The 26,250-nt window shown below is 45.1% G+C and overlaps 1 protein-coding gene across 2 annotated transcripts in view; it reads left to right on the top strand.

Annotated features, from left to right (window-relative positions):
• LOC135905005 (ATP-binding cassette sub-family C member 2-like) overlaps window positions 1-26,250 on the top strand; it is a 190,191-nt gene that overhangs the window by 17,112 nt on the left and 146,829 nt on the right. For both annotated transcript variants that reach the window (XM_070541223.1, XM_065436005.2), the window contains exons 3-6: window positions 7,903-8,037; window positions 13,454-13,594; window positions 19,825-19,959; window positions 24,631-24,692. In XM_070541223.1, the coding sequence (XP_070397324.1) occupies window positions 7,903-8,037; window positions 13,454-13,594; window positions 19,825-19,959; window positions 24,631-24,692 (473 nt within the window). The remainder of the gene's footprint in view (window positions 1-7,902; window positions 8,038-13,453; window positions 13,595-19,824; window positions 19,960-24,630; window positions 24,693-26,250) is intronic.

Here is a 26,250-nt window from a genome sequence, read left to right as displayed (position 1 = left end):
TAATTTTCTTGTAAGCTTCTGCCTTCCTTTTCCTGTCTACTGTAGCGAGTACTCTCCATAAGGTATCCTCTCATTCGCACCTGTCAGGAGGGCAGCGCACGTTACAGTTTCTTCCTAAGTTTCTCAAGATACCAACGTATTTATTGGAGTGAGTCGTAGTAAATTTGCGATGCGCTTGGCGGGCACTTTGTGAATGTACGATACGAATCAATGATCAATAAGCATGAAGAGTAAGATGACTCCAAGACGCTCTAAACTGAATTCGCGATTTGGAAAACCTTTCTTCAAAAAACGTTAACTAACAACTGGTTATTCATTTACACTTCTATTTGGTGCACTGCTCTTGTTTTTAACTCTTTAGCCGCCTTAACGACACATTTGTGCGCTCAATAGCAGCCTTCCATCTTGCTGTGCTAATTTGTGTCACATGCGATTTTATCCCCAAAAGATGTCATAAACACGTCTTATGTTTCAATTCTATGGAGCATGCTCAACTTTTTTACAACTCAAATACCTGCCCTTGTAGATGTTTTGTCAAATAAGTTTTTGGGCCGTATTTATTTATTTACTATTGTTTTAGACAAAGTGAAGGCCTTGGATGTCAGGGCTAAGGCAGACAATGTAACACCTGACGTAGTCCCTGCGGCCTGTGCGTTTATCGACAGTGAATAGCATACATCAGAAGGACACATGCAATAAACATTTACATTATTGTACATTTTATGAGCGGGAACAAGACATTGCAGGTCCAGCATAGTAATTAAATAGGAAACGTGGTCAAGCATATACAAGCTATGGATGAATCAGTTGTGAAATACAGAACTTGTCGCCATACTAATCTCAATCGGCAAAAGAAGTCAAATAAGTTTGTATAAGACTTTTACATCGATTTAATTATTTGAAGTGTCGCACAGGAGTAATCATGTTCGCATGTGCGTTTATGCAGGTTAGAATAAGGTATGTTAAGTGTTTTCTACCGTAGCTCGTCCTGCTAAAAGGAATGCTGAAATGACCATGCCTGAAATTTTATTACGTGATATATGGTAGGTACCTTCGATGGCCAATAAAAATATACTTCTCAATTGCATCCCCTATGTGTATGGCAAGCTGAATGCCATATATATAGCAAAATTTCAGGAGACCGTGCTTCAAGAAAAACTGTTCTATGTGATCGTGGCGTGCAAGGTTTTCAATGCAGCGAACCCCTTGTTTTTGCAGATGAATTATTCAATCCAAATTTAATTTAATTTTAGTCCTTAATTTCAGTAGGCAGGAGCTAAGATGGGACTGATTTAACGCGTAATGCAAAGGGCGTTCTGACCATGCGAGATCAAGGTGCATAATTCTAAACAATACACCTATAATCCAACAAATATTAGAATCAATCTTTGTTTCTTAACATGTAAATCTAAGGAATTCATTAAAAATAAACATAGAAAGTTAAACACCAAAGTATCCTATTGACTATACTATTGACTGTGTTTTAAAGTACTCGTAGGCTGTTACCTGAAACAGTATGTGTGTCGTCAGTATACATAACTATATCTGGAATAAGTGGCACGATAAGAATATCATTTTCTTACATTATAATTCTTGCTAATTTATATACTTTTATCCGTGGCCGTGCACCTTCGGCACGCAAGAGCAAATAACAGTTTCCCTGTGGTTTACTACTTAGTTCTACGGAAAATAATTAGTAAAATCCAACCGCTGCCTCATTTACGCCACATATTACGTTTGAGGCCCATTTGCAGCTCTTTTCAATTCGAGAACCGTACGGTGAGGGGCTAGTTGGTATGACATCATGAGAACAAAGAAAAACTGCGCAAAAAGAACAAGACAGAGAACGAACCACACGACACAGGCGCAATTGTTCGGTATTTCGTGCCACAGGACAAGCATATGCATAAAAATTATTAGATTGCACGTGGGGCACATGGGCACGCACTTAACAATTCTTAGGGTGCCATGAACTATGGTCCAAGAAAATTTGTGTACGCGTAACGTGTAACATCATACATTTTGAACTCAAATATAATGTGTATACATGCGCCAGCCAATTACGTTTGTTCAATTCCGTGACGCACGTCAAGCGCTTTACGTCTTCTCGCGTGTTTAAGACGGAGAATATTACCGTCAATATGTCTGGGTAATTGCTTTGACAATAGAACATGAACGGCTGGCCAAGCTTTAGTGGAGGTAGCCATATCAGTACTCCTCGAAAAGTAGCACTTAACCAGAAACAACGGTATTTTGTTTTACACTGAGGGCAGATACATTACCAGAGCAATGGCTCATAAGCTATAAGCAGACCCAAGGTTTTGTGTGCGAAACGTCTACTGAATTCATAGGTTGTCACAGGGTAGACTTCTGTTGTTCATGCACAAATTTCGCAAAAGCATTAGTTGAAGTCTAGCAATCCAGCAATCCGTGCGGTGGACTTGCTTTCCGGTATACTTGAGCCACAATAGTGTTTGGCCACCTGTACCAAGCATACACATCTGCCATGGACCTTGTATTGACTTACTCAGCTGTTCTCGAATCTTGTCCGACGCTTCCAGAAAGCAAAACGTTCAAAGATAAAAGAGGCGCAATTTCGCCCGTACGGCGAAGCATCGATTGCGAGAGCAATCGATGCTTACGACAGCTATACGAAATGAGGATAGTAGCTTCATCGGCCGCGTAAAGTTGTAAACATTCGCTAACTAAATTAACAATCATGGAGGCACGCGCGCACAAGCAAGTATGAGCCCTTCTCACCTGATGACCGCAGCAACTCGCTGTCAAAATTCTGTAGTGAGGAAGTGCGGCAGTAGCAGTGAGCCAATTGACCTTCATGCGGCTTCTCGCTTCAACGTGAGCTAAGCGGCGAAAACACAGCGCACGCGAAGCTATCAGCACTCGGTGCACTGTCCTCTAACACAGATCACTTACAAGATAGGGCCCGCGCGCCCGCGCCATGCACAGCAGACACCGGATTGAGCCACCATGCATCTTCGACAAACGAATGAGGCACCATCCACGCACGCTTACGCTCACGCATACAGCATCCGGTGCGCGGCGACGACGTTCCCACCCTTGTATTTTATACGGAACATCATGGCGACGCCGACAGCACGGCATGCCTGGACTGTCCATACTGCCGCAATAACATCTATCACCGAGTGCACGTCTACCGGAACGGAAGCAAATGTTCTACATTCTTAGAAAGGCGGCTAGTGGTGTCAGATTTAAGAGCCAAGAATTTACCATAGCGACTTAGTCGCTGTTCTACAACAGGTTTGTAACACGGAATCTATGCTTGAAACATGGTGGTACATTCCTCAAACCACATCTTTGATTCTAAACCAATGCCCTGATCATCATCATCATCATCATCATCAGCCTGGTTCTTCGTAGTGCAAGTAAGTACAAGACAGCTTTTGCATTCTGATGCACAAGAACACGGCCGTAGCGACAACGAGTCGAACCCGCGACTTTACGCTCAGCAGGAGAAAGCCATTGTCTGTGCACCGCGGAGGCGCGTTTAACAGGCTAGCGCGCTCCGGACGATTTCGCTACGATGTACCGTAGCAACAGCTTGCCATTGTGAACAACTGCAAAATGGGAAAAAAGAAAACTGCACAGTCACGCTTGAAGGGATGAAGCAACGACAGCGATATCAAGGTTTACCGCTACCATCGAATTTCTCGGGCGGTGTTCTAATTATACGCGGCTGCAGCACACAGGCGCTACATAGCATGCCACGCAGCTACTGCGTGGCAGAGGAAACATTGCCCTGGTAGGTACCAGGTGTCTTACAACGCTGGCTTTGTTAGAAGCGCTGGCAGTGGCATTGAAGGCGTCGCATCTCGATGATGAACGAGATGACGTCGACGGGAAAGCATTCGCTTTAATCATCATCATAATCATAATCATAATCATCATCAGCCGGGTCACGCTCACAGCAGGCAAAGGCCTCTCCTATACTTCTCCAACTACCTCGGTCATGTACTAATTGTGGCCATGTTCTCCCTACAAACTTCCTAATCTCACCCACCCAACTAACTTTCTGCCGCCCACTGCTACGCTTCCCTTCTCTTGGAATCCAGTCCGTAACCCTTAATGAGCCCCGGTTATCTTCCCTCCTCATTACATGTCCTGCCCATGCCCATTTCTTTTTCTTGGTTTCAACTAAGATGCAATTACCTCGCGTTTGTTCCCTCACCCAATCTGCTCCTTTCTTATCCCTTACGTTACAACTATCATTCTTCTTTTCATATCTCGTTGCGTCGTTCTCAATTTAAATAGAACCCTTTAGGTAAGCCGCCAGGTTTCTGCCCCGTACGTGAGTACTGGTAAGACACAGCTCCTATACACTTGTCTCTTGAGGGATAATGGCAACCTGCTATTCATGATCTGAGAATGCCTGCCAAACGCACCTCAGCCCATTCTTATTCTTCTGATCATTTCAGTCTCATGATACGGATCTGCGGTCACTGCCTGTCCTAAGTATATATAGTCCCTTACCACTTCCAGTGCCTCCCTACCTATCGTAAACTTCTGTTCTCTTCCGAGACTGTTAAACATGAATTTAGTTTTTTGCAGATTAATTTTTAGACCCACCCTTCTGCTTTGCCTCTCCAGGTCAGTGAGCATGCATTGCAGTTGATCCCCTGAGTTACTAAGCAAGGCAATATCATCAGCTAATCGCAAGTTACTATGGTATTCTCCATTAAGTCTTATCGCCAATTCTTCCCAATCCAGGTCTCTGAATACCTCCTTTAAAGACGCTGTGAATAGCATTGCAGAGATCGTATCTCCCTGCCTGACGCCTTTCTTTATTGGGATTTTGTTGCTTTCTTTTGGAGGACTACGGTGGCTGTGGAGCCGCTATAGATATCTTTCAGTATATTTACACATGGCTCATCTACACCCTGATTCCGTAATGCCTCCATGACTGCTGAGGTTTCGAACGAATCAAACGCTTTCTCGTAATCGATGAAAGCTATATATAAGGGTTGGTTATATTCCGCACATTTCTCTATCACTTGATTGATAGTGTTAATATGGTCTATTGTTGAGTAGCCTTTACGGAATCCTGCCTGGTCCTTTGGTTGACAGAAGTCTAAGGTGTTCCTGATTCTATTTGCGATTACCTTAGTAAATAGTTTGTAGGCAACGGACAGTAAGCTGATCGGTCTATAATTTTTCTAGTCTTTGGCGTTCTCTTTCTTATGGATTAAGATTATGTTGACGTTCTTCCAAGATTCCGGTACGCTCGAAGTCATGAGGCATTGCGTATACAGGGTGGCCAGTTTTTCTAGAACAATCTGCTCGCCGTCCTTCAACAAATCTGCTGTTACCTGATCCTCCCAAGCTGCCTTCCCCCTTTGCATAGCTCCCAAGGCTTTCTTTACTTCTTCCGGCGTTACTTCTGGGATTTCAATTTCCCCTAGATTATTCTCTCTTCCATAATCGTCGTGGGCGCCACTGGTACAGTATAAATCTCTATAGAACTCCTCAGCCACTTGAACTATCTTATCTATATTAGAAATGATATTGCTGGCTTGGGCACTGATCAGATCCACCTTTGACTGGACACAGGGGCTGATTGGCTATGGCGTCCTTTTGGTGAGAACAACGTCACCGGTTCGACTCTCGGCCGCGACAGGCCGCGCTTGAATGTGGTCGAAATGCATGATTGCGCGTGCGCTTGCAGGTAGGTACAGATTAAGCACCACCATGTGGTCTAAATCTAAAATATTCTACTATGGTGTGTCTGAAATCCACAATGTTGATTTGAAAAATTAAACGCTCTCGGATAAGTCAGATCTGTCTCTGACATCTCGTAGGTATTCATCTGATTAGGTCGGAAAAAAATTGCGCTGAATCTCCTCTGGCAGTTGTCTAAGTATGCAAAAGTATTGTGCCACTTGCTCATTTCCACGCAGCCCGGTGTCATTATCAATGTTATGAAACCTGATCTCACCACTAAAAATGACAGCGCTGCGGCACCGCGAACTGGGATCCTGGCTGCTTGACGCATCATGTATCTCGCATGACACACATCAAAGAATGTCAAAAGAAAAAAACAAAATACAATATATCTCTTCGGTATGTGTGCCATATGTCGAGCATTTAAGTAGTTGCAGCTGTTACTCTTGAACAAAAACTCCATTTATATTTGCCTTGAATAAGGCATGGCAGCTGGTTGTCAGAAGATAGCTTTGTACAGACAGGTTATTTTACGAATTGATAAGTCTCATAGCAGATGTCCAAATTGTTGATATGTTTGCTCTAAGCGGCCTACTGACGTTTTGAATAATAAAGAGAGAGAGAGTTGGTTCTGTGAGTCAAGCTACAGTTGAATTCTTGGATATTACGTCCCAAAACCGTGATTTGATTATGAGACACGCTGTAGGGGGCACTCCGTGTTTTGGTCATCAGGGGATCTCTGCCGTACCATCAATGAACGGGACCAGGGAGTTTTTGCATTTCGTACCCGTCGCAAGCTATAATGGATGTATAATATTCGAGACAGCATGAATTTGTGGACGGTGTTGTGGAGGAGAGCAGACATGAGTTTCTTAGCGACACAACAAGGTCAATAATACACCGAAATGCCTTTATTTGCTTTGCTATTTCTTAGCCCCATTCTTGTTATCTATGTGTCAGAAAATAAAAATCCTTGCAGTGGTTCCGATAAGCATACCAAAGGGCCTGCCGTATTTCAGAACCAAATAACACCAGAAACTGTGAAGAATTCTAAAAGGAATCTTATCAAAGAATTTTTTTCTGCCTATGTCAAGATTCTGAAGCGTAGGCATAGCAAAAATCTGCATAAAGGTAAGCGTGGGAAGTACTCGGCTTATATAATGAAGCTACGATCTAGTCAATCACATATCCATCAAACATTAAAAGAAACATATCTACTAGATGAAGCTTTCAGAATGTACTACATTGTTTACAGAAAAAAAATTGTGAGTAGTTCCATGGCTCTAATACTCCATGCCGTATTTCAGCAATTGAAATATTTTTCTGTATGATTATAAAGCCCACCTGTGAGCGCGTTGTGTAGAATTTATCATACGAGAAAATTTCCGCTATTGAACTAGTAATCACGCTTTTCTTTAAAAAGGTATATTTGGGAATTTCTGGCCTAACAAAGGTTTCCTAATTTTTTTTTCAAGAAAACGAAAATTATCCCGCCTGCAGATCACAGTTTCTTTCTCAGTACTGATACTGCTGCATGTAGCGTACAAGAATTGTCCGTGTCTCTGTCATTTGTTTATTTTCTACTTTCATTCCTATTTCTTTGTTTCCTATCTTCTTCTCGTCTTCTCCTCTTTTCAATCCCTCCTACCGAAAGAGTAGGCAGGCATTGTGCCCCTCTCGATGGCAGTTGTCCCTCCCTGTTTCCTTTGTGTGCTTGTGTTTCAATAATAATATTGATAATAATAATTAAAATAATAATAATAATAATAATAATAATAATAATAATAATAATAATAATAATAATATTAAACAGAAGGTGCACAAATGTTCCGCGCTTTTGGTACATTGATCATTGTGAAACCTGTTTCGTTTTATTGAAATTATGTGCACACACTAGGATGAGCACCAAGTGCCAACTTGGACATATGAGTGCGAGGCCATTTACATCTCCTTTTTTTAATGTGGCACAAAGCTTCCAAGTTCCTCCATCAGGGCTTTTTGAGGCAATTGACTACTGAGGTTTGGAGTGCGGAGGCACATTGATTTTATGTGACTTGATTCAGAGATGACCCATGAGAAACATGTGCCCCTCTGAAAATGTCCAGTACGCTCCATTGATGCCCGATGAGAATCGATTTAGGGTCATCATTTAAGCGGAACCTGTGCACCCATGAATGAAGGCAAACTACTATCTGCAATCTGCAGGTGCTGCTCGTAATTTCAAGCGCGCTGGGTGTCACCAAGGCCTGCTTGTCCCTCAAAAACACCGAAGACAAAGGAAGCTATGCTACATCCACAATGCTGGAAGGAGTCACTGATTTGGCAATGGCGCTTTCTTTGGTGAGTTACAGTCGTTTCCTAGAGCAATTTACATGAGCGATTTGTGTGTATATGGTAAAATGACTTGCATTCTGGGGTGTATTCACTGGGGTAGGCACAAACTACAACATTCATTGCTCACCAGGATCATTTTATACTCAGAACGTAACCGCAACCTGTAACTGAATGTAAATTTTCAAAAACCAGTAAAAAGGCATACAAATTTAAAGCACATGTTGGAAGCTGTCTGAAACGAAGCTTTAGTAAAGGGTTATTTAAATGCTTTACAACTAACGGCGATGCGTACGATTTTGTTTACTTTCATTCTACGCAACGAGTAATCTAACGGAATGTGTATGTTTATCCACCACAAATGTAACAGCTTTATTGCCGTGCCACTGTTTTGTGTGTGTGCGCGTACAGCATCGTTGACAAGCTATTCCGAAACGTAAACAACAATTTAGGCACATGCACCCTTTGAGACGCATACCCAAGGTCGAAGGCGGTGTATGATGAGTCATGATAGCGAATAGTGCACTGCGCCAACAAGGAACAGAAGAAATGCGAAGAAACGAGGATGCAGCAAGGATTGCGCTGTGTCATCGCTTCTTTTTCTCTCGTTTCTTCGGTCCCTTGTTCTATGGCTCTATTCATCATCATGAGTTAACTGTTCCGACTTTTCCCGGATTACCACCCTGCAAAGGTGAAAAAAAACTCTTTGAGGGAAGGGTGGTAATGGCAGGTACATGCGCAGGAAAGTGCGACACGTATCAACCAAGTTAGAAAAATTCTGTACCTTTTGTGTCACAGTGCGACATACCCATGCTGTGGCATGAACTAAGAGCGGGCACACACACAGTGGCATTAGCAAATGACTAAATAAGAAATTAAGTAAATAAAGCTTCTGTGAGCCATAACTCACTATTCTATTAACCGATCTGTGTTATTTAGGGGTGAGCTCACGTTATATGTTCAGGTAGCATGTACGAAAATAAGTTTAACAATTTATCTGCATAGTTGGTCATCACGCAAGGATTCTATAATCCACTTCGCAGGTAGTTTCCTATAAGCTTCGTATCAATGCGAATAACGTTACATGCCTACTTCAGCCGTTTTGAACATAGCTATCTACTTAGCCTCTAATGCCGACCCAGTGAACAAGTTGTCTATTTGTCTGAGCCACATGGTATGGGCTTCTAATCGTGATGGCGTCAGGGTAGCTCTGTTGTTATTATTCCAGCTTCGTCTTCTTACTCTCGTCATGCTAACATCGTCACGTCTTCTAGCCTGGCCCAGTCGCCCAAGTTGTCTAACACCTTTGTTTAGTAGGTATGGGCTCGTGATCGTAATGCCCGTCGTGGTAGTTGCATCGCCTTCATTCCACCTTTGTCATCAGATAGTCGATGACATCAAATACTGGACGATCGGGGAATAGGATGCTCGAACGAGATGGAGATGAAGCTCCCCGTCCCTGAAGAGGTCCGACGCTAGACCAGAATCGACCCTATACCGATGAACATGAATCCGGAGTTCAACAAGGGAAGAAGAGCGGTGAGGGCCAAGGCTCTCATCGACCAGCATGCCAACGACGAACACGTGCGGTACGTGGACGCGGCCGAATAGCAGCGGAACGCCTTCGCAGCGGTCGTCATAGAGGCGTCAACCGGCGCCACGATGACAGCAGCGAGCGTGAGAAGCGCTGGAGCGGAACAAGCGGAGGAGGTAGCCATCGCCCTAGCCATCGCCGAGGCATACTGCCACACGGTGCTGAGTGACTCGAGACAGGCGATGCGAAACTTCGCCAAATGCCAAATCTGCAGGGAAGCTGAGCGCGTACTGCAAGCGGTCAAACTACAAGACTGAAAAGCAAGAGTCAATAGGTTCCAGGCGCACGTGGGCGACGCGTCGGAACGCAATGCCAACCACAATGAGAACCACAACCTAACCAACCGTGCCCCGTCGGCAAACCGTCCGATGTGGTTCGGAACCAAGGACCGCATGACGGATTACAATGAAATCACGAAGGCCTACCACCTGGCTCACACGACTCTCCCACCCCCGCACCCGAGGCTGAGTCGAGCGGAGGCGGTACTACTGAGACAGCTCCAGACCGAATCGCTACTGACCCCGAGACTGATGCATCTCATGCACCCCGAGACATATCCGATCGGGAAGTGCAGAGTCTGCCGGAAGGAGACGGCAGATTACACGCACATCTTGTGGGATTGCGTTAAAAATCCAGAAAATGCAAAATCAAGAACGCTCCCACCGCGGCTTGAGGCAGCCACGAAGAGCTACGACCGAGAGAAACAGCTCTGGACTCCCCAGCAGGTCCTCGGGGTTCTCGAAAGGCCGGGACCCAGCCAGCCGGTAACGGCGAGCGGAGACGGGCGCCGACTAACGGCGACTTCGTAGATGACGTAGGCCCTCGTCGGGGCGCGCAAACGCCGAAAAGCAGGCAAAATAATGTTGGCTCGAATCCAATCCAATCCATCAGACAGTCGTCATGCATTATTTGTCGCACCAAAAAAGTGACGCCGCCAAGGTCGTTCAATTATCACCCTTCCAGCTTCGCGATCTGACTCGTCATGCTGTCGTCGCCACACTTCGTACTGAAACCCAGTGGTCCAAGCTTTTAATAGGTTGGATCACTAGATTATGTGTTCGGGGTGGTGATGCCATTCTGGTCGTTGCATCGTCCTCACTTCATCTTTGTCATCTGACTCTCGTGAGGCCATCGTCGTAACGCCATCGTCATCGCGCTGTCGTCGTCACGCCGTCGTTTTATAATTGTCATCACTTCAGTAACGTGATTTATTATCGCCATCCTGTTGTCGTCATATTACCTTCGTCATTACATCAACACTAATCGTTCCAAGTCATTGTATTCCAAGTCGCTATGATGCCTCCATTGTCACACCGCCGTCTTGATGCCGTCGTAGTCGTGTCACCATCGTCACTCCAGCTACGTCAACCGACTCTCGTCAGGCCGTCGTTGTCGCGCCATTGTTGTCATACAGATTTCATCGTACAGCCATCACCGCGCCATTACCATCACACATTCGTCGTCATCCCTTGTCCTAATGCCATCGTCATTCCATTGTCGTGCCTGCCTCGCCGTTATACTGACGACAAAAACTTGGAATGTGATTGAACATCTTTCTGACGTTAATCAAACGTTGACACTCGAGCGCGGCTCTCACAATAAGTCATACGGCTCATACACCCCCTTTTCACTCCCAAATCAGGCAGGAAGTCATCCGTCGACTTTAACTAAACGCTGAATCAGCTTTCAGCATTTTTCTGTACCGCATGCACCACTAGTTGGGCATGACTATGCATTATCCTTTTGACATCGGCCTGCGCTTTTCTGCAGTCTTTTTTTTTTCTTCGTCCAGAGGTACCGTGACCAAGTGGGCCAATTCACCACAATAGAGAAGTTTGCGTCACACTATGCGTTATCTGTCATGAAGTTATCGAAAAAAAATTACCGACGATTACGTTACTTCCTAATGCGAAATTTGAGCGCAGCAAATAAGCTGTTTCACCTTTTCGATAGATTGAGGCAAAGAAATCGAGCAACACATGTATGCGCTATCACAGAATTATTTTTTTTCACACGTATTCCTTTAACAAAGACTCCACTAACAGTTCTTGACAGTCATGAAGGAAGCTTTGTGGTCGGAGAAATAGACTGATATATGTTGGACTTGGTACACCGATGCTTGATTCTCAAAGACGAGATCAATACAAGTGCCTCGCGAGGTTGTCACAGCCGTGGGACGCGTTACGAGCGAGAGGAACGGGATGTTTCGAACGGCAGCGGCAAATTTCGGCTCGGGCGGTGCACATATACAGATCCGCCGCCACCGATCTGGCTCTCTGATTGCCACCGCACAGGGGTTGCATTGGAGGAGGAGCGAAGAAAGGAATTAAGTTCAAGCCGGTGCTTTGACAACCAGAGACTCGCAGGAAGAGGGGGGAGGGGGCGGCGTGTACACCCAGCGGCAAACGATGGGGGCAGAAGCGCGCGCAGCAAGCGGACAACACGATAAAGGGAGGAGGGAAGAGATAGCAGCGACTGACTGATGCCGCTGACGCCGATAGTGAGTCAACCCCAGCTGCGGAGTTGGTTTCAGGGACAACGCCGCCGATGCCGACACAAACAATATGATACCCTCGCTTCCGCAGCGCTAAGAACCAGGTCTAGCCGTGGGAAGGTGGTCACGTATTCGTCGACGTGCCGGGGCCTACGTGAAATAACCGGCGCGTCGGCAACTGAAGAGCACCCTATCCGCCACACAAGAACAGGGGGGGGGGGGGGAGGTGGAACCCTTTCCTCCTCTTTCTGCATGGCGGCGACGGTGTTCTATGCAGTCACGTTATCTTGACTCTCTAGCGGCGTCAGCGGCATCCAGCGGTATCAGTCGGTCGCTGCTAGCGCTGGGGGGATGAAAGGGGGGCGGAGCTGGTTACGAGGCCGACGACAACGCCGACGACGACGCGAAACCCAGGAACGGACGCCAAAGAGCTGCGCTCTAAAAAACTGACTGTGGCTTAGCTAAGGTTAAGCCCAGGATGCGAAGCATACTAGCCTTTATTTTAACGCGACAGCGTTAAGGAGCTCGTGTCGCAGAAAAGCCGGTGTCGTCGGCGTCGGCTCAGGCGTGCGGCGCTTGCTCGGGCGCACATTTCTTTGTCGCGCCGAACGCTGCGTTGCTCGACACTCACCGCGTCCGATGCGGGGCGCGTAGTCGCTGCGCCGTAGCAGAGCCACCTAGAAACAGTCTCTGTAGCACGCCGCAACCTTCGCTTCTCATTCCAACGAGCAGCTCTGTCTCCAGGAGGCATCTCACCTCGTGAGTGTCTAGCAGAGGCAAACGCAGCTGCTTATATACCGCCGCGACGCCGCGAGTGACGGCGCGAGTTGGAGCCCCGTTTCTCCTCTGCCGTGACGTCACGGTGTCACGTGGTATTGAAGGCAACACCGCCGCGCCTGAGGAGCTGGGTTGAGCTCTAGTAATATGCTTCGCATAAAATTATGGCATGCTTAAACGCTGACTGGTATAGAAGGAATACATGCGCGAAATTGAGATACACAGATATCATACACAATGATGGACGGAATTTTTTATGTGCAATTGTGCACTCGTATAACTATCGTACTGTCGTCCTTATGTTATAGAGAGTGCCATAAGCGTCCGTCTTAGCATTCATACCTCTGTTGCAACTACGGTACCAATTACTCTCAAGTCGTCTTACTACGTCTGAAATTATTGGTGTTAATAAAACCTGTTTTTGCGAGGTGGATGAGTGCGCTATTTTCAACTTTTTTCTCATTGCATTTTCCATCTTCTAATTGGATCGACTGAGACTGGATATCAATATCCGTAGTGATTGTCGACCAGTCTGCAACTAATCTGTTTCTCAATCGCAGGTTTTACTGGCCCTCATAGCGTGGCGACGCTGGCGCCGGTGCCTGCCACCGTCAGGCTTTATAGCGGCGCTGCTGGGTCTGTTGTCAACAGCCTGCTTGTTAGAACCCTTCCAGAAGTTCACGGTACTTTTTCACCAAAAGGTTAGCAGTCTACAAACATATTCAGTTTGCCTTTGTTCACATTTCATTGCAAATTAAATCTCACGAAGGGTGACCTCCAGCTTGCGCTTGACAGCAGGAAAGCTTTAGAGAGCCGCTAAAACCGATGCACTAAGAGGGGGCTTTGTCTTGCGTCTAACTCCGATTTGCCTATAGAAATGTGGAGTACTATTAAGCTTCGCCTTTCAGAGTGGAGCGCGATAGCATTCAAAGATCCCCGAGTACTTCTCATGCTTCTCGGCAACTACAGCTTATGTATCCGGAATGTTTACCAGGAAACGCTGGCGGCGAACGCTATGCACGAAAGCGAGTTTTGTGTTTATTTTTTCTGATGGTGTGCAAGAAACCGAGGGGGCCACACTTCAAACGGCAGAAGGAAAACGCTATTGCGTTAGAAAGTGGTTTGTGTTTCAGTTTCCGCGTAACAGCATTATGTTTTCTCGTACATTCAAATTACAGTCAGACGCTGTCATATCTGCAAGTTGTGTGTAATCATACTCTACAGTTCTTTGACGCATTCTACTTTGAGAAATTCAATTACTTCACTAACTTCTCTGCGCTATACGGATGGCCTGCGTGGTTGGGTATGCGTGGTTGGTTGGGTACGGGGGACGCCAGACGCCGACGCCGGATATGTTGCGACACGGGGCTCTTAATGCTATCGTGTTAAAATAAACGTGAAACGCTGAAATGTTCCCATGAAACAATCGCGCGACCGATTTGTAAATAAAGTTTGTGCTGTCTAAGAACGAAGGCTACACAGTAATAACTGTGGAAGCAATATTCTGTCTTAGGGCTTCAAGGCGTTTGACATAGCGTTTAGGAAGATTGCCAGAAATTGGTAAATTAAAAAAAAATATTATTTCTACCAGTTATTTCAACTTTTGCTAAAACACTTAAATGCAATGTTTACAAATTGGTAAAGCTGCGTTAAAAACAGCTAACGATGCTCTGCAAACTGCACTTTTTAGGGCATCTGAGCAGGCAAATTTAATATATAATAGTAGTGCTTACGTAAAAACGTAAAACGTTACGTTTGTGCTGGAATTGCAAATGTCGTACTGACAATTTCGTTGTAGCATTCACAGCAATACCTGCATTGATTTTGTTTACTTCGGATATTTCGGTGCGTATAACTTGCAGAGCTGTGATGTTTTCTATTGTTGGGTTCAATAAAACATGCTGCCGGGCTAGTTCGTGGATGAATAATTACCAAAATTGTGGTGCACCAAAATACGAGGGATGACAGCGCCTGCATATGTTGCTTCTGTCGTCCCTCGAATTTTGCTACCCCACAGTTCTGGTAATTGTCTTTTGGTAAGTTACACAGTTGCAAGCTTAATGCCTCAGCTCTTTTACCTTTTCCGACATTCTACAATGAGAACATTGCTCCGTAAATGAAAAATCTACTACGTACATTAGGTTGGAATGTACCTCTTTCTTTTAAGCGCCGCAGACCTCAAGAAGATCAGTGCAGCAAATGCCAAGAAAAACGAATCGTACGTTTTCATGTATTTAAATAGGAGCTCCTAAAGTAAAGCTAGGTCTTAAGTACTATCTAAAGCTGGGGCAACTGGGTAGATGACGACTCGATAACGACCGCATTGGGACAACGCGGATGACAACGAAAGACATCGATGACTTGGTGACGACGACGAGAGCATGACGGTGGTCACGTGAAAAAAAAACAATCATAGCGGTAATGAGAATAACGATGCAAGCACAAAGAAAGTAATTTCACGTCACGACCACGGCGGCACATCAATAATTACGGTCTACGGCTATATGAATACGACAGCAATGACGACACGATGTCGATGACTGCGATACGACAACTCCGGACATGGCACAGTGGCTCACGCGTTATGGATGGCAGGCGAATCAAAGACACATTCTGGCGGGTAGACTTTAGGTTGGGTAGAGTTGAGTAGGGGTAGTTTTCAGTCGCTTTGCGCATGCGCCACGGTCCACAGGCCTTAAAGCGTTACGTTATACTTTCATTTGCAATGTTGCACTGCGAGCTTGTTGGTATGTCATCTATACTATTAAGCAAAATTACACCCTTTTGGTCGTATACTGCCACACAACAATAATTGTCATCTGTCTTGGCCACATTTCCTCTCTTTAACACTGCGAGCCCGGTACTTCTATGTCACGAACGGCATGCGCGTTATCAGCATGACATAGCATTGCCGGCAGGAACGTAGCGAGCGCAGCATTTTCAAGAAAGCGAACGCAAGCAAGACAGATGACGATTATTATTGTGTAGCAGATATACACCCTAAAGGATTTACATTTGTCTAAGAGTGCAGGAGCGCTTTTCTAGCACATACAGAGGAGAATGCAAGAAGGCACATGGAAGACACAGACACCTGCGCAGTCAGACACTAGCGTGTCTTTTATGTGCCTTCTTGCATCCTTGTCTGTGTGCGCTACATTTGTAACACCCAAGTAAGCCATCGTGTGACCCGCTCTTTCGGGCCCCTATGCTTGAGGCTATTTTTACTCTTTGAGGATAAATATATTTATTTCTTCGTATGGCTTTCCGCGCCAAGAAAACATGATGAAAGTCAGAGTAACACTTGGAAATATATGACGAATATTGGCTGAAGAACAACTAGCCGCTATCGATATACAGTGCCAGTGCCAGCGACAGTTGCTCCTACGTGCAACTTCAATATCATTAGCAGCATTCATATTTGAGACAAGACAAGACAAGACAAGACATATTTGAGACAAGATTGGACAAGCACGGGACCCTGAATGTAGCGTCTGTCACACTCTCGAGACAATAGCTCACGTACTTTGTGTGTGCCCTCAATATGCGGCCGAACGCAGAAAACTCAAATCAATAGTTGACAGCTTGGACTCCCGTCCCTTTTCAGAAGAAAAGCTTTTGGGCGCTTGGAGGAGTGCTCACTGTGCCCAACGTGCCATAAAATCACTTTTGAACTTTTTAAGTGAGACTGGTCTAGACGATCGCCTTTAGAAGCTGTGAGACGTGCAGTCAATACGAAATGTGTTTGCGCAATAACTTTTTGGGACAATATTACTTTTTGTATGGACAAGATTACCGTTACGTGTATGCGCGTGTTTGCGCAATAACTTTTTGGGACAATATTACTTTTTGTATGGACAAGCTTACCGTTACGTGTATGCGCGTTCACTGCGCACCCGCATATTGGATAACGTGTATATAGTATATCATTGTACCATATCATAATCACCCGCCACCTACCTTTCCCTGTATTTCCCACTTCCCCTTTCCCCAGTGAGGAGTAGCAGGCTAGAGACACGCTCTCCAGGCCGACCTCTCCTCCTTTCTACTCATTAAAATCTACTCCTCCTCCTTCATATTTGAGACACAGAACCGTATGCTATATTAGACGTGCAAGATAGACAATTCAATAACTCCATAAATAACTTTAGGATGGAAATATACAAAAGTGATTGCCGAAGACAACAAAGATAATAAAAAATCACCATAAATTGGTAGGAATAAAATTCAGTGAGGCAATTTAGCGGTAAAGGCAAGAGGAATGCGCTAGCATTACCTGGCACCTATCTTATGTGCCGGGTCCATGATTCAAACCATGTTCCCCACATTGCAGTGTTGTTCAGAATCTCACTGGAAACACGTCCTGCCTCTTCGAGGAGCGAAGTGCAACTTACTGAGCGTAGTCCGGAACAGACCATTGTCAGTTCCAATCGACATATGCAGAGTGCTTTTTTTTATCGATAACCATTTTTTTTTTAATTGCACTGACAGCAACGGAGGTAGCGTTTTCATACAAAGATTATATTACGAGAGCGGCATCAAACCCCTCTCAAAAAAGAATCCCACAATATGTCATTCAATTTTCATTCAAACTTCAGACGCAAATTTGGATACTGGGTGCATACCTCTGACAAAAATGCGGAGCTAGAATTTCGGTGCTACTCGTGCGCTTGGTTCCCGCATATACTGAGTAGAAGGGCTAAGTTTCAAAATTGATATCTGAAACTGCGCGGATTTTAGAACTTTAAAAAATTTGCTTGGTGCTTAAGAACGGCAACCCCCCTCTCTGCTACATAAACAATTACCCTAAATGTCGTGGTTCAGAAGTTAATTGGTGAATTTTCTTTATATATATATATATATATATATATATATATATATATATATATATATATATATATATATATATATATATATATATGCGTATATATATATATGTATACATATATATATAAATATATATATTGTGTGGGTTACTTTACAGCCTTTATTGCGGCCCAGGTCACATAAAATCTGTGAAAAGCACCCACATGCGCCGCTACCAAAGAGTAATATTCACAAATATGTTAATAATGAAATAAAAACACCCTCTGTGTATCTCTACCGTTTCGCATCACACACGTCACACAAATATGCCTCCTCGCACTTTCACACTCCTATTGCTAACGCAATAAAGAGAAGAAAATGTAAGCCACTTATTAGACTCGCACCATCAATTCACTGTCCCAGAAAAGATCACAGACTTTCATAGTCTGGCACGCACACAATTTCAGCCACGGACTCAAAACAAAAATTTCAGAAACTGTGCGTTCAATGAACTACTTCGGAGCAGCGCTGCATCAAACACAGCTTGCCGCAGGGTCGCGAACGCGCCTAGTAGCGAAGGGGCCCAAATGCGAAAGAGTGGTGCAATCTCTGTCCCGGTTCACATCGGTTCAGTGTGGCCCGGACTGGTAGGGCTGCGCAGGAAGATGACAGGCTCTTTAGCTGAGCGTTCTGAAGACAACTCAATGGGTAAACTATCATCATAGATGGAAAACAGCTATTCCTGGAGGAGATGTCAGAAGAGAAGCGTTTTCGCGACTGCAGCGGGCGCAGTACCCGAAGAGGTGGGGCTTTATGCTCGCCGAAATTGGTGCAACAGAAGCAATTCACTGAACTCGCTGACCAGAGTGACAAATTGAGCCGCGGATAATGGAGAAGAAAGGAAAAAAAATTGGAAGAGTCTAGAGCACCTGATAAATCAAAGACAGCGAAGTTGCACAAGTGACTTCTCACGTTGTTAGAAATTACTAGGGGTGTGCTTGCTCGTTGTTCAAGCTACCAATCATCGTTGGTGCCCTGGTCATACGAAAGATTCGGTGCACCCGGTCAGGCTACGTTTTTGGACCACCTCATCAACTCTCGCCTCCTAAACTGTAAAGAACTGCTGCTTGACTTACAACGGGGGAGAGGGTACAGGGCGAAGTAAGGAGCAAACGTTACGGATTGCAGGCTTAAGAACGGCGCAAGAAAAATTATCTATCCGAGTGAGGCACACGCAAGGAACCTTTTATTTTGTTGTCATTGATTATTAGGTTTCAAAGCGGGAATTCGGGACGCCGACGCAGGTTGCCTTGCCATCAGTGCTTTGATTGGTACTTATTACAAAGAACATCGCCGTATGCCGGCCTACGTCGTCAAACAAAAGCAGTTACGGAGCTTCCCTCAAAAGATTTGCTGTAAACGATTCGAGAGGGACGAATGCACCACTGTCAGCGTCCATCATGAGCAGTATAATTCAACACGGCAAATCAGTTCTGCGCAAGCCTGCTAGATGGAGGCAAGTTCATGAGAGGGAGAAACTGAAATCCACTTGTCTTGTAGCAAGGGACTACCAAAGTCCGTAGGGGTTTCTCGGGGAAAAAACTTTTCAGTTAGAGAAATATTCGTCCGGGTCCGCGATTTGAAACCGGGACCGATGCATTTCCCGGTTGATCGCTCTACCACCTGAGCTAACCAGGATGCTTGCAGATTACGGAGCAAGTGAAGTGCTACAATATAAAACGCTACGATCCTATTCCAATTGTTTTCCTTTTCCTGATTTGGCGGCGGACAAAGTGGCGCTCCATTTCTGTTATTACCCTGGTAAAAGAAATTAAACTGAGCGATGAGAACCCTTACTTTATATTAACCTATGCATTGAAGAGTCTCTGCATCACCTTTCTTCTGCGTTATTTTGTCACATCAACTTCTCTGCTCGTCAACAGAAGCACCAACCGTAACCTGTTTTTTTTTTTTTGGACTGGGAGAGTTTTCTATCCAAATTTTATTCGTAATCTTGTAATTAGCTTTATTTATGCTCAAAATATTTTCCACTTGGAGTTGCATATTCCCAACGACAAAAATATGTTTAGCCAGAGACATCTGCTGTGGCATACCTTCTTTTTTATAGCGAATTACCCTGTCATCCAATGACCACCTGGAGCGATACATCATTGTCTCTTTCACTGTCGCGGCGACAGTGACCTGGAACTTCGTTGCGTCAGAACTTCAAGACTTGGTCATCAGAAGGCCAACTGGCTGTGTGGTAAGTACTTGAGTATGATATTTCAAACACTGACGGCAGCAAATGACAACTGACAATATTATTCACGACGTTTATATGAACCCGATATAAGCGAGTCGATTAGGTTTGTGGGGCTCAAACCGGCCTGCCCAGTTCATGTAGAAATAATAGCGTCATGTTAAGCTTCCGTCGAGTCAGGCTGAATCGTGCTGGCTGCATGGGTTAAGTTCGCCTATCTAGACCCGTTTGCAGAATGCATGTAAACGTGTATGGGGGAGACCAGCCATCATTAGTACTTGAACTGCACCACTGACACATCGGCGTTCTTATAAACCGACAGCAGTAATGGTGTAAGTACAAGGCAGAGACAAGCACTATGCTGCTACCTCATACATGCAACGACAATAGCCATGAGGTAGAGCTATTACAGGTGGCTGCGGGAACCGGAAGCCCTATTCGAACGTGCTAACGGCTCTGCTCGGCACTGCGTGTCGCCGTTGTCTAGACACATAAGACGCGATTTCACGCAAACTTGGTCACGTCTTGCTCGGTCAGCCCAATTTCTGACTCGGTCCAGTCGCGCCGAGTTCATGTACACTGATTTATTGACGCGGTGCTATCTGTTTTGCCTTATCCTCTTTACATTCTATGTTAAACACAACTCCCGCGCAGAATCGCTCAGTGATGCTTCGCAACAATATTGGGTTGCCGAATTGCGTCGACTAAAAGGCGCCTTACCGGGGACTCTGGATGGTCAGAACGTTTGTTTATCCTGGCTTTAAAATATCTAGTACATACTTACCTAGCCGCATCACAACATTTGTGCGCGTAAAATTCGATATATTTCTTAGGACTTCAGTGCCCTGTTTGTGTATGTGTCATGTTTTATTTTTCTCTCAGAAGGATGATGAAGAAACGAGCTTTATTGAAAACGGCAAGTGTTATATGAGCCTGTCTCCCCTCCCTTAGATGGCGGCTAGGAGTCCTTGGGTTCTAGCGGCATCTTCGGCTTGCCTAATGACTTGTAATTGGCCGTCGCTGTCTGAGCTCAGCAGCGCTATCTCCCACTGCTCGGCGTTCGTATCTGTGTTTTTGGCCCCTCCACTATGTTGGGGCAAGCCCAGATTTTGTATCTGAGGTCCGCCCACTGATTACAGTCCTTACATCTATCCGAGTAGAGTTCTGGGTAACAATGATTAAAAGCGATCGAGTTTGGGAAGGTGTTTGTTTGTTGTCGGCACCAGGCTCTCGCCTGCTGTTTAGTTAATGAGAAGTGTGTGTCTGTGTGGGATGCTGCCTCCCTAATCTGTAGTATTTGGTGATTTCATTATATTTGACCATGCGGGCTTTCTCCGCACTCGGGCCCCGCGTTGGTCCTGCCCCTGCTCGCCTCGTTAACTTTCGAGCTAGGGTGCGTGCGGTTTCGTTGCCTCAGAGGGAGGGGTGGGCGGGCCCGCGCATTATAACGCGACAGCGTTAAGGAGCTCGTGTCGCAGAAAAGCCGGTGTTGGTGTCGGCGGCGTTGGCCGTGAGCGATAAATCCCGGCAGGCACTTCATGAATAAAATACAACTTGCAGGATGAGCTGGGAGGGAATCGAACCAGGGTCTCCAGAGTGTGAGACGGAGACGTTACCACTCAGCCACGAGTTCGGTGCTTCAGAGCGGTACAAAAGCTCCTCTAGTGAATGTGGTGTTGCCTTAGAAACGAGCCGTAGAAACTTATAATGCGGTGTATATCGGTAATTATGAACATGTAACTCACAGAAGTCGCAGTTACATGAGTAGCGAAGTGCGTTTCCGCTGTATTTCATCTGCGCTTTCCGCACACGCAGAGCCATTTTACGGCAAACACAGAAAAACCCCTCCTCTCAATGTACGGCGCTGCCCCGACAAGTGGCGCGCCACGCGCGCATTGAGGCTGTGCGGAGACCGGTGCGAGGCGCGTCGCGGCCCAGACTCCCTCTCCCCTAACGATGCTTTGCCTTGCTCCCTCACGGGTTGCAGAATCAAGAGTCCTCCTTTCTTTAGATCACTATCTGTCTATCTCTCTGCACGTGCCGATCACGATGTTTGGCTGGCGCACATCGTTTCCCCCTCCGAGACACCGAGTTCTTAGGTTCGTTCCGCTTGCTCAGGCGCACGTATCGTTGTCGCGCTGAACGCTGCGCTGCTCGACGCTCACCGCGTCCGATACGGGGCGCCTCGTAAGTGATCGCTTACACACCTTGGCGGGTCGACGGGAACGCTATCGCGTTCCACTCTTGAAGGCGAAACTTAAGCGTCCTCCAATTTTTAGTCATGATGCTTAGAGCCACTTTCAAGACCCTTCCATTAGCGATGTTATGAAGCGCGGTTTTAGAGCCACTAATTACGACGCAGGCAGTTGTAGATGCGAGCACCAGCGCTACTTTCGCTTCCTCCGCAATTTCCGAATTTCCTGTTGTTAAGGCGCAGCTGGCAAGCGGGCACCCCGCTTGGGTTGAGGCGACCACTGCCCTGTGCCATGTGTTTTTCAATTAGCTTTCCTCTGCAGGACGTCTATGAGATTGGTCTGAGATATTCCATGTGAGGCTTTTTCCTAGGATTGGGTATTAGTTCTCTTAGGAGAAGAATTTCTGTTTGCTTTTCAATTTACAACGTTCTGTCTATTATATTGGATGGTTCAACATCGCAAAAGCCTACAGGCTTTTTCTATGTGGTACAAAGAATATTAAATTTGTATTAACTTATCGGAGTACACCTGAAGGAAGATTGGCATTAAGCGTACGATAGTAATTCAGGCTACGTGTTGCTTAATTCACTTCTATACGAGTACGCCACGATGTGCCAGTTTCTAACGGATGCGCTGTACTTTAGTATTTGTGCTTGTATTTTCTCCGCTCAGATTTCTTTGCATGATCAACAATAACGCCAAAGCACACGTGCGATTTCGTTCAGCTTGACTACAGTTAATCCAAAGCTCTCCTTCGTGAAAAGTTTAAGTTGCTGGTTTTTGACAATATGAGGGTCGATATGCCTCAATTAGATTTTTGAAACATAAGAGAGTCAGCTGTTGTGTGCATAGGATGTGTCAAGTCAACCATGCTCAATCACACCTTATCAATTCGTTCCAAAAGTTTGCACCATGGAGCGTGTCTCTTATTTCCTTCTCTTATATGTACGAGCACAATAACGTACCGAGGCATGCCGAGGCAGTAGAGTCATGTGAGATATGAGTCATATATACAAAGCTCATAGGCACTTCGCTTCTTCAGAAGAATCACTTTTTATAGCCCAAGCCCCTCCTGAAAAAAAGAGATATCGGATTATAATTGAAAGCCGCAGCACGTGGTCCATGTCTACGCTGATCAGAATAGCCATAACAACCATACAAACAACAGCCACTCGCCAACATATTGTGGGTTAGGCTTAGTACGCGTGCACAAGCCTAAATTACCAAGGAAAGTTCATGGTAGACCGGTTGTCACCATTACCCAATTTAGTAGAGCATGACATTCGTGTAGACAATGAAGCCGATTATTGTAAGGTACAAAGTTGCTGTTGAAAGAACTGCCGTCAAGTTGTTGATTGCGTGGTAACAGGAAATTACCCACATACAATAACTCATTACCCGCCGTGGTTTCTTTGTGGCTATGGTGGCGGGCTGCTAAGCACGAGGTCGCGAGATGGAATTCCGGCCAAGGCGGCCGCATTTTGATGGGGGCTAAAGGCAAAAACCCCCATGTACATGGATTTAGGTGCATATCTTATAAAGAACCCCAGGTGGTCAGATTTCCGGAGTCCCCCACTAAGGCTTGTCTCATAACAAGATTGTAGTTTTGGGACGTAAAACCCCCCGATTTATTATGATACATTAACTCATTCGTTCAGTGGAATGGCACCGCCTGTATGGCGCACCAGCATTGAACACAAGGCGTTGAGCATGTATTGAGCCTTTGATTTATTCTACTAGTTCACTGTGCATTTGTTGTCTATGTGGACATCGGGTGACGTAATTTAACTAAGTAGTAATTTCTTCTTGTTTTTAATAAAGAAAGAAAAGCGTGTTCAAACGAGAACGAGAACCAGGAAACGGACAACACCATTGTTGTTGTTGCCTTAAAACATGGCTTGTACCAACGGGGGGATTGGTCACACTAGATTGATAGAGAAGTAGACCAAACAAAATAAGAAAAGGGCTAAAGGCAAGCATTTGAAACAAAGCTTTAAGCAACTAAATGACGACGCAAATTTTGGGACAGCGTATGCAAAACTTAGGAAAAAATAAAAATAACTTAAAAAGTGTCCCACGGTCAGTACATTAGCAGCGTAAACTGCCGGACGCTTCATATATTCATAAAAGCTTGTTCAACTTTTGCTCGTTCTCCTTCTTTTCTGTTGTGGTAGTAGTTTCAGCAAGAATTCTGTCGCAAAGGTTTTTTTTTCAAACACCAGATTTGTCTTATCGAATATTTCATTTCGTTTCTAAAATGCTGTATGTGGTCGTTTAACGTTGGGCTTTCTCGTGAGGTTTACAGGAATTTATTTGCTTGTTACACGTGGCATATTTTCACACTAGGCTGCCTAATTTTCTATCATCTGGTTCGAGCAAAACTTGAACGTTTCCTATAAAACGTGTCACTCATATCTACTGTATGGTAATTTATTCCCTAAAGAAGAAGGTTCCGCATACGTGTTTGTACTAATTCCAGAGACCCGTTGATGAAGATTCGTCATCGCTGCTTTCGCGCCAAGCCTGCACGATACTGCTTCCGTAAGTACTGTAGAATACTTTTTGCAACACCTTTTAAATGCTAATCTGTCCGCCAGACACGAGAGCTTCTTGGCCCGGTTAGTATTTGCTCAAAGTCATATCTGCTTCATGAATAAATGGGCAAAAAAACACAGGCACAAGCGTGTTAGCTTGCGTATGCGAGTTTTTTTTTCTCGACTTCTTCGTGGGTTTGCACCCTAAATAACACAGCTAAAAGTACCGCCCGTGGAGCCGTGAGTCTGTCTTCCTTTTATTGTGTCCTTCCTGTGGCAAATATACTTTGTGGACAAAACAGGCCCATTTTTACTCACGCTAAAATTAAAAGTTCTTCACAGCTCTACAGCATACACAGGACCTTTATTCTTCAGAAGTGGGAACACACCTATCACGAAAGGGATAACGTAAGGAGGCGCATTCTCTCCAATGTTATTCACAACATGCTTAGAAGAAGTATTACATTGGGGTGGATTAGAAAGGAGGATCAGAGGCGAATATCTCAACAACCTTCGGCTTGCAGATGACATGGCCTTGCTCACTAGCGATGGCGACGAGTCGCACCAAATGAATGAGGACCTTAACCGAGAAAGTTTAAGAGTAGGACGTAATAGTTCTGCGGAAACCCGCAAGGAGGTGGGAAGTAATTAATAAGTGGAAAAGGAGACATCCACCCAATCATAGCAATTGCTACAAAGGGTGGATGTTCAACCCTCCTGTAAGAGTAGAGTTGAAGACCAACATGGAGAAGACAAAGCTAATGTCCAAAAGCATGGCAAGGGAGCAAGAATTCGGCATCGCCAATCGGCCTCTAAAATCTGTGAAGTACTGTTAGCTATGTCAATTACTTACAGGGGACCCTGATCTTGAGAAGGCAACTCACAGAAGAATAAAAATTGGTTGTAGTGCACTACCTAGTTGGTAGTCAGCGCTTGTTCTGTGGTATTTGCTTCTCTGTGTGTCATTGTTTCAATCGCGCTGGGTAAGCACAGTTCTAGAGCTTAGTGCTGCCGTTAAAAAGACAATTATGCAATTATTGCATTCTGTTCCAAAAGCTATGAAGTCGGAAAGAAGCTCGATAAACATTAAGGACCACGCAAAGAGTTAAGGAACGACATATGTGAGGCGTAACGTTAAGAGACAGGAAAAGAGCGGTGTCGTTCTGAGAGAAAAGTGCGGTAGCCAGTAGTGCAGCAACATCAAACCGGTTTTGCGGAAAAACCGGTTATCCGGTTATTCGATTCGCCGGTTATTCGAATTTGAAAACCGGATAACCGGAGTGACCGGTTATTCGGTTGGTTATCCGGTTATTAGTAACCGGATATTCGGATAGCCGGATATTCGAATACCCTGGTATTTGTGCATCTGTGCGTCTGCACAAATTACCTTTTTCTCTCTTCTGTTATTCTTTTGTGGTTATTTTTGCAACCGCTCGCGCGAGCCCGATTTCCTGTCTCGTTCCTCACCTTTCGTTCTTTAAATTTATCTTTCCGAATTGCTGTGCTCTCTAAAATAGTACCACATGTTGTCCCCCTGAACTTATGCCAAGCGCCAGCTATATTAT

This window comes from Dermacentor albipictus, chromosome 6 (genome assembly GCF_038994185.2).
Source record: "Dermacentor albipictus isolate Rhodes 1998 colony chromosome 6, USDA_Dalb.pri_finalv2, whole genome shotgun sequence".
NCBI classification, from domain to species: domain Eukaryota; kingdom Metazoa; phylum Arthropoda; class Arachnida; order Ixodida; family Ixodidae; genus Dermacentor; species Dermacentor albipictus.
This window is presented reverse-complemented; position numbering and strand designations above follow the sequence as displayed.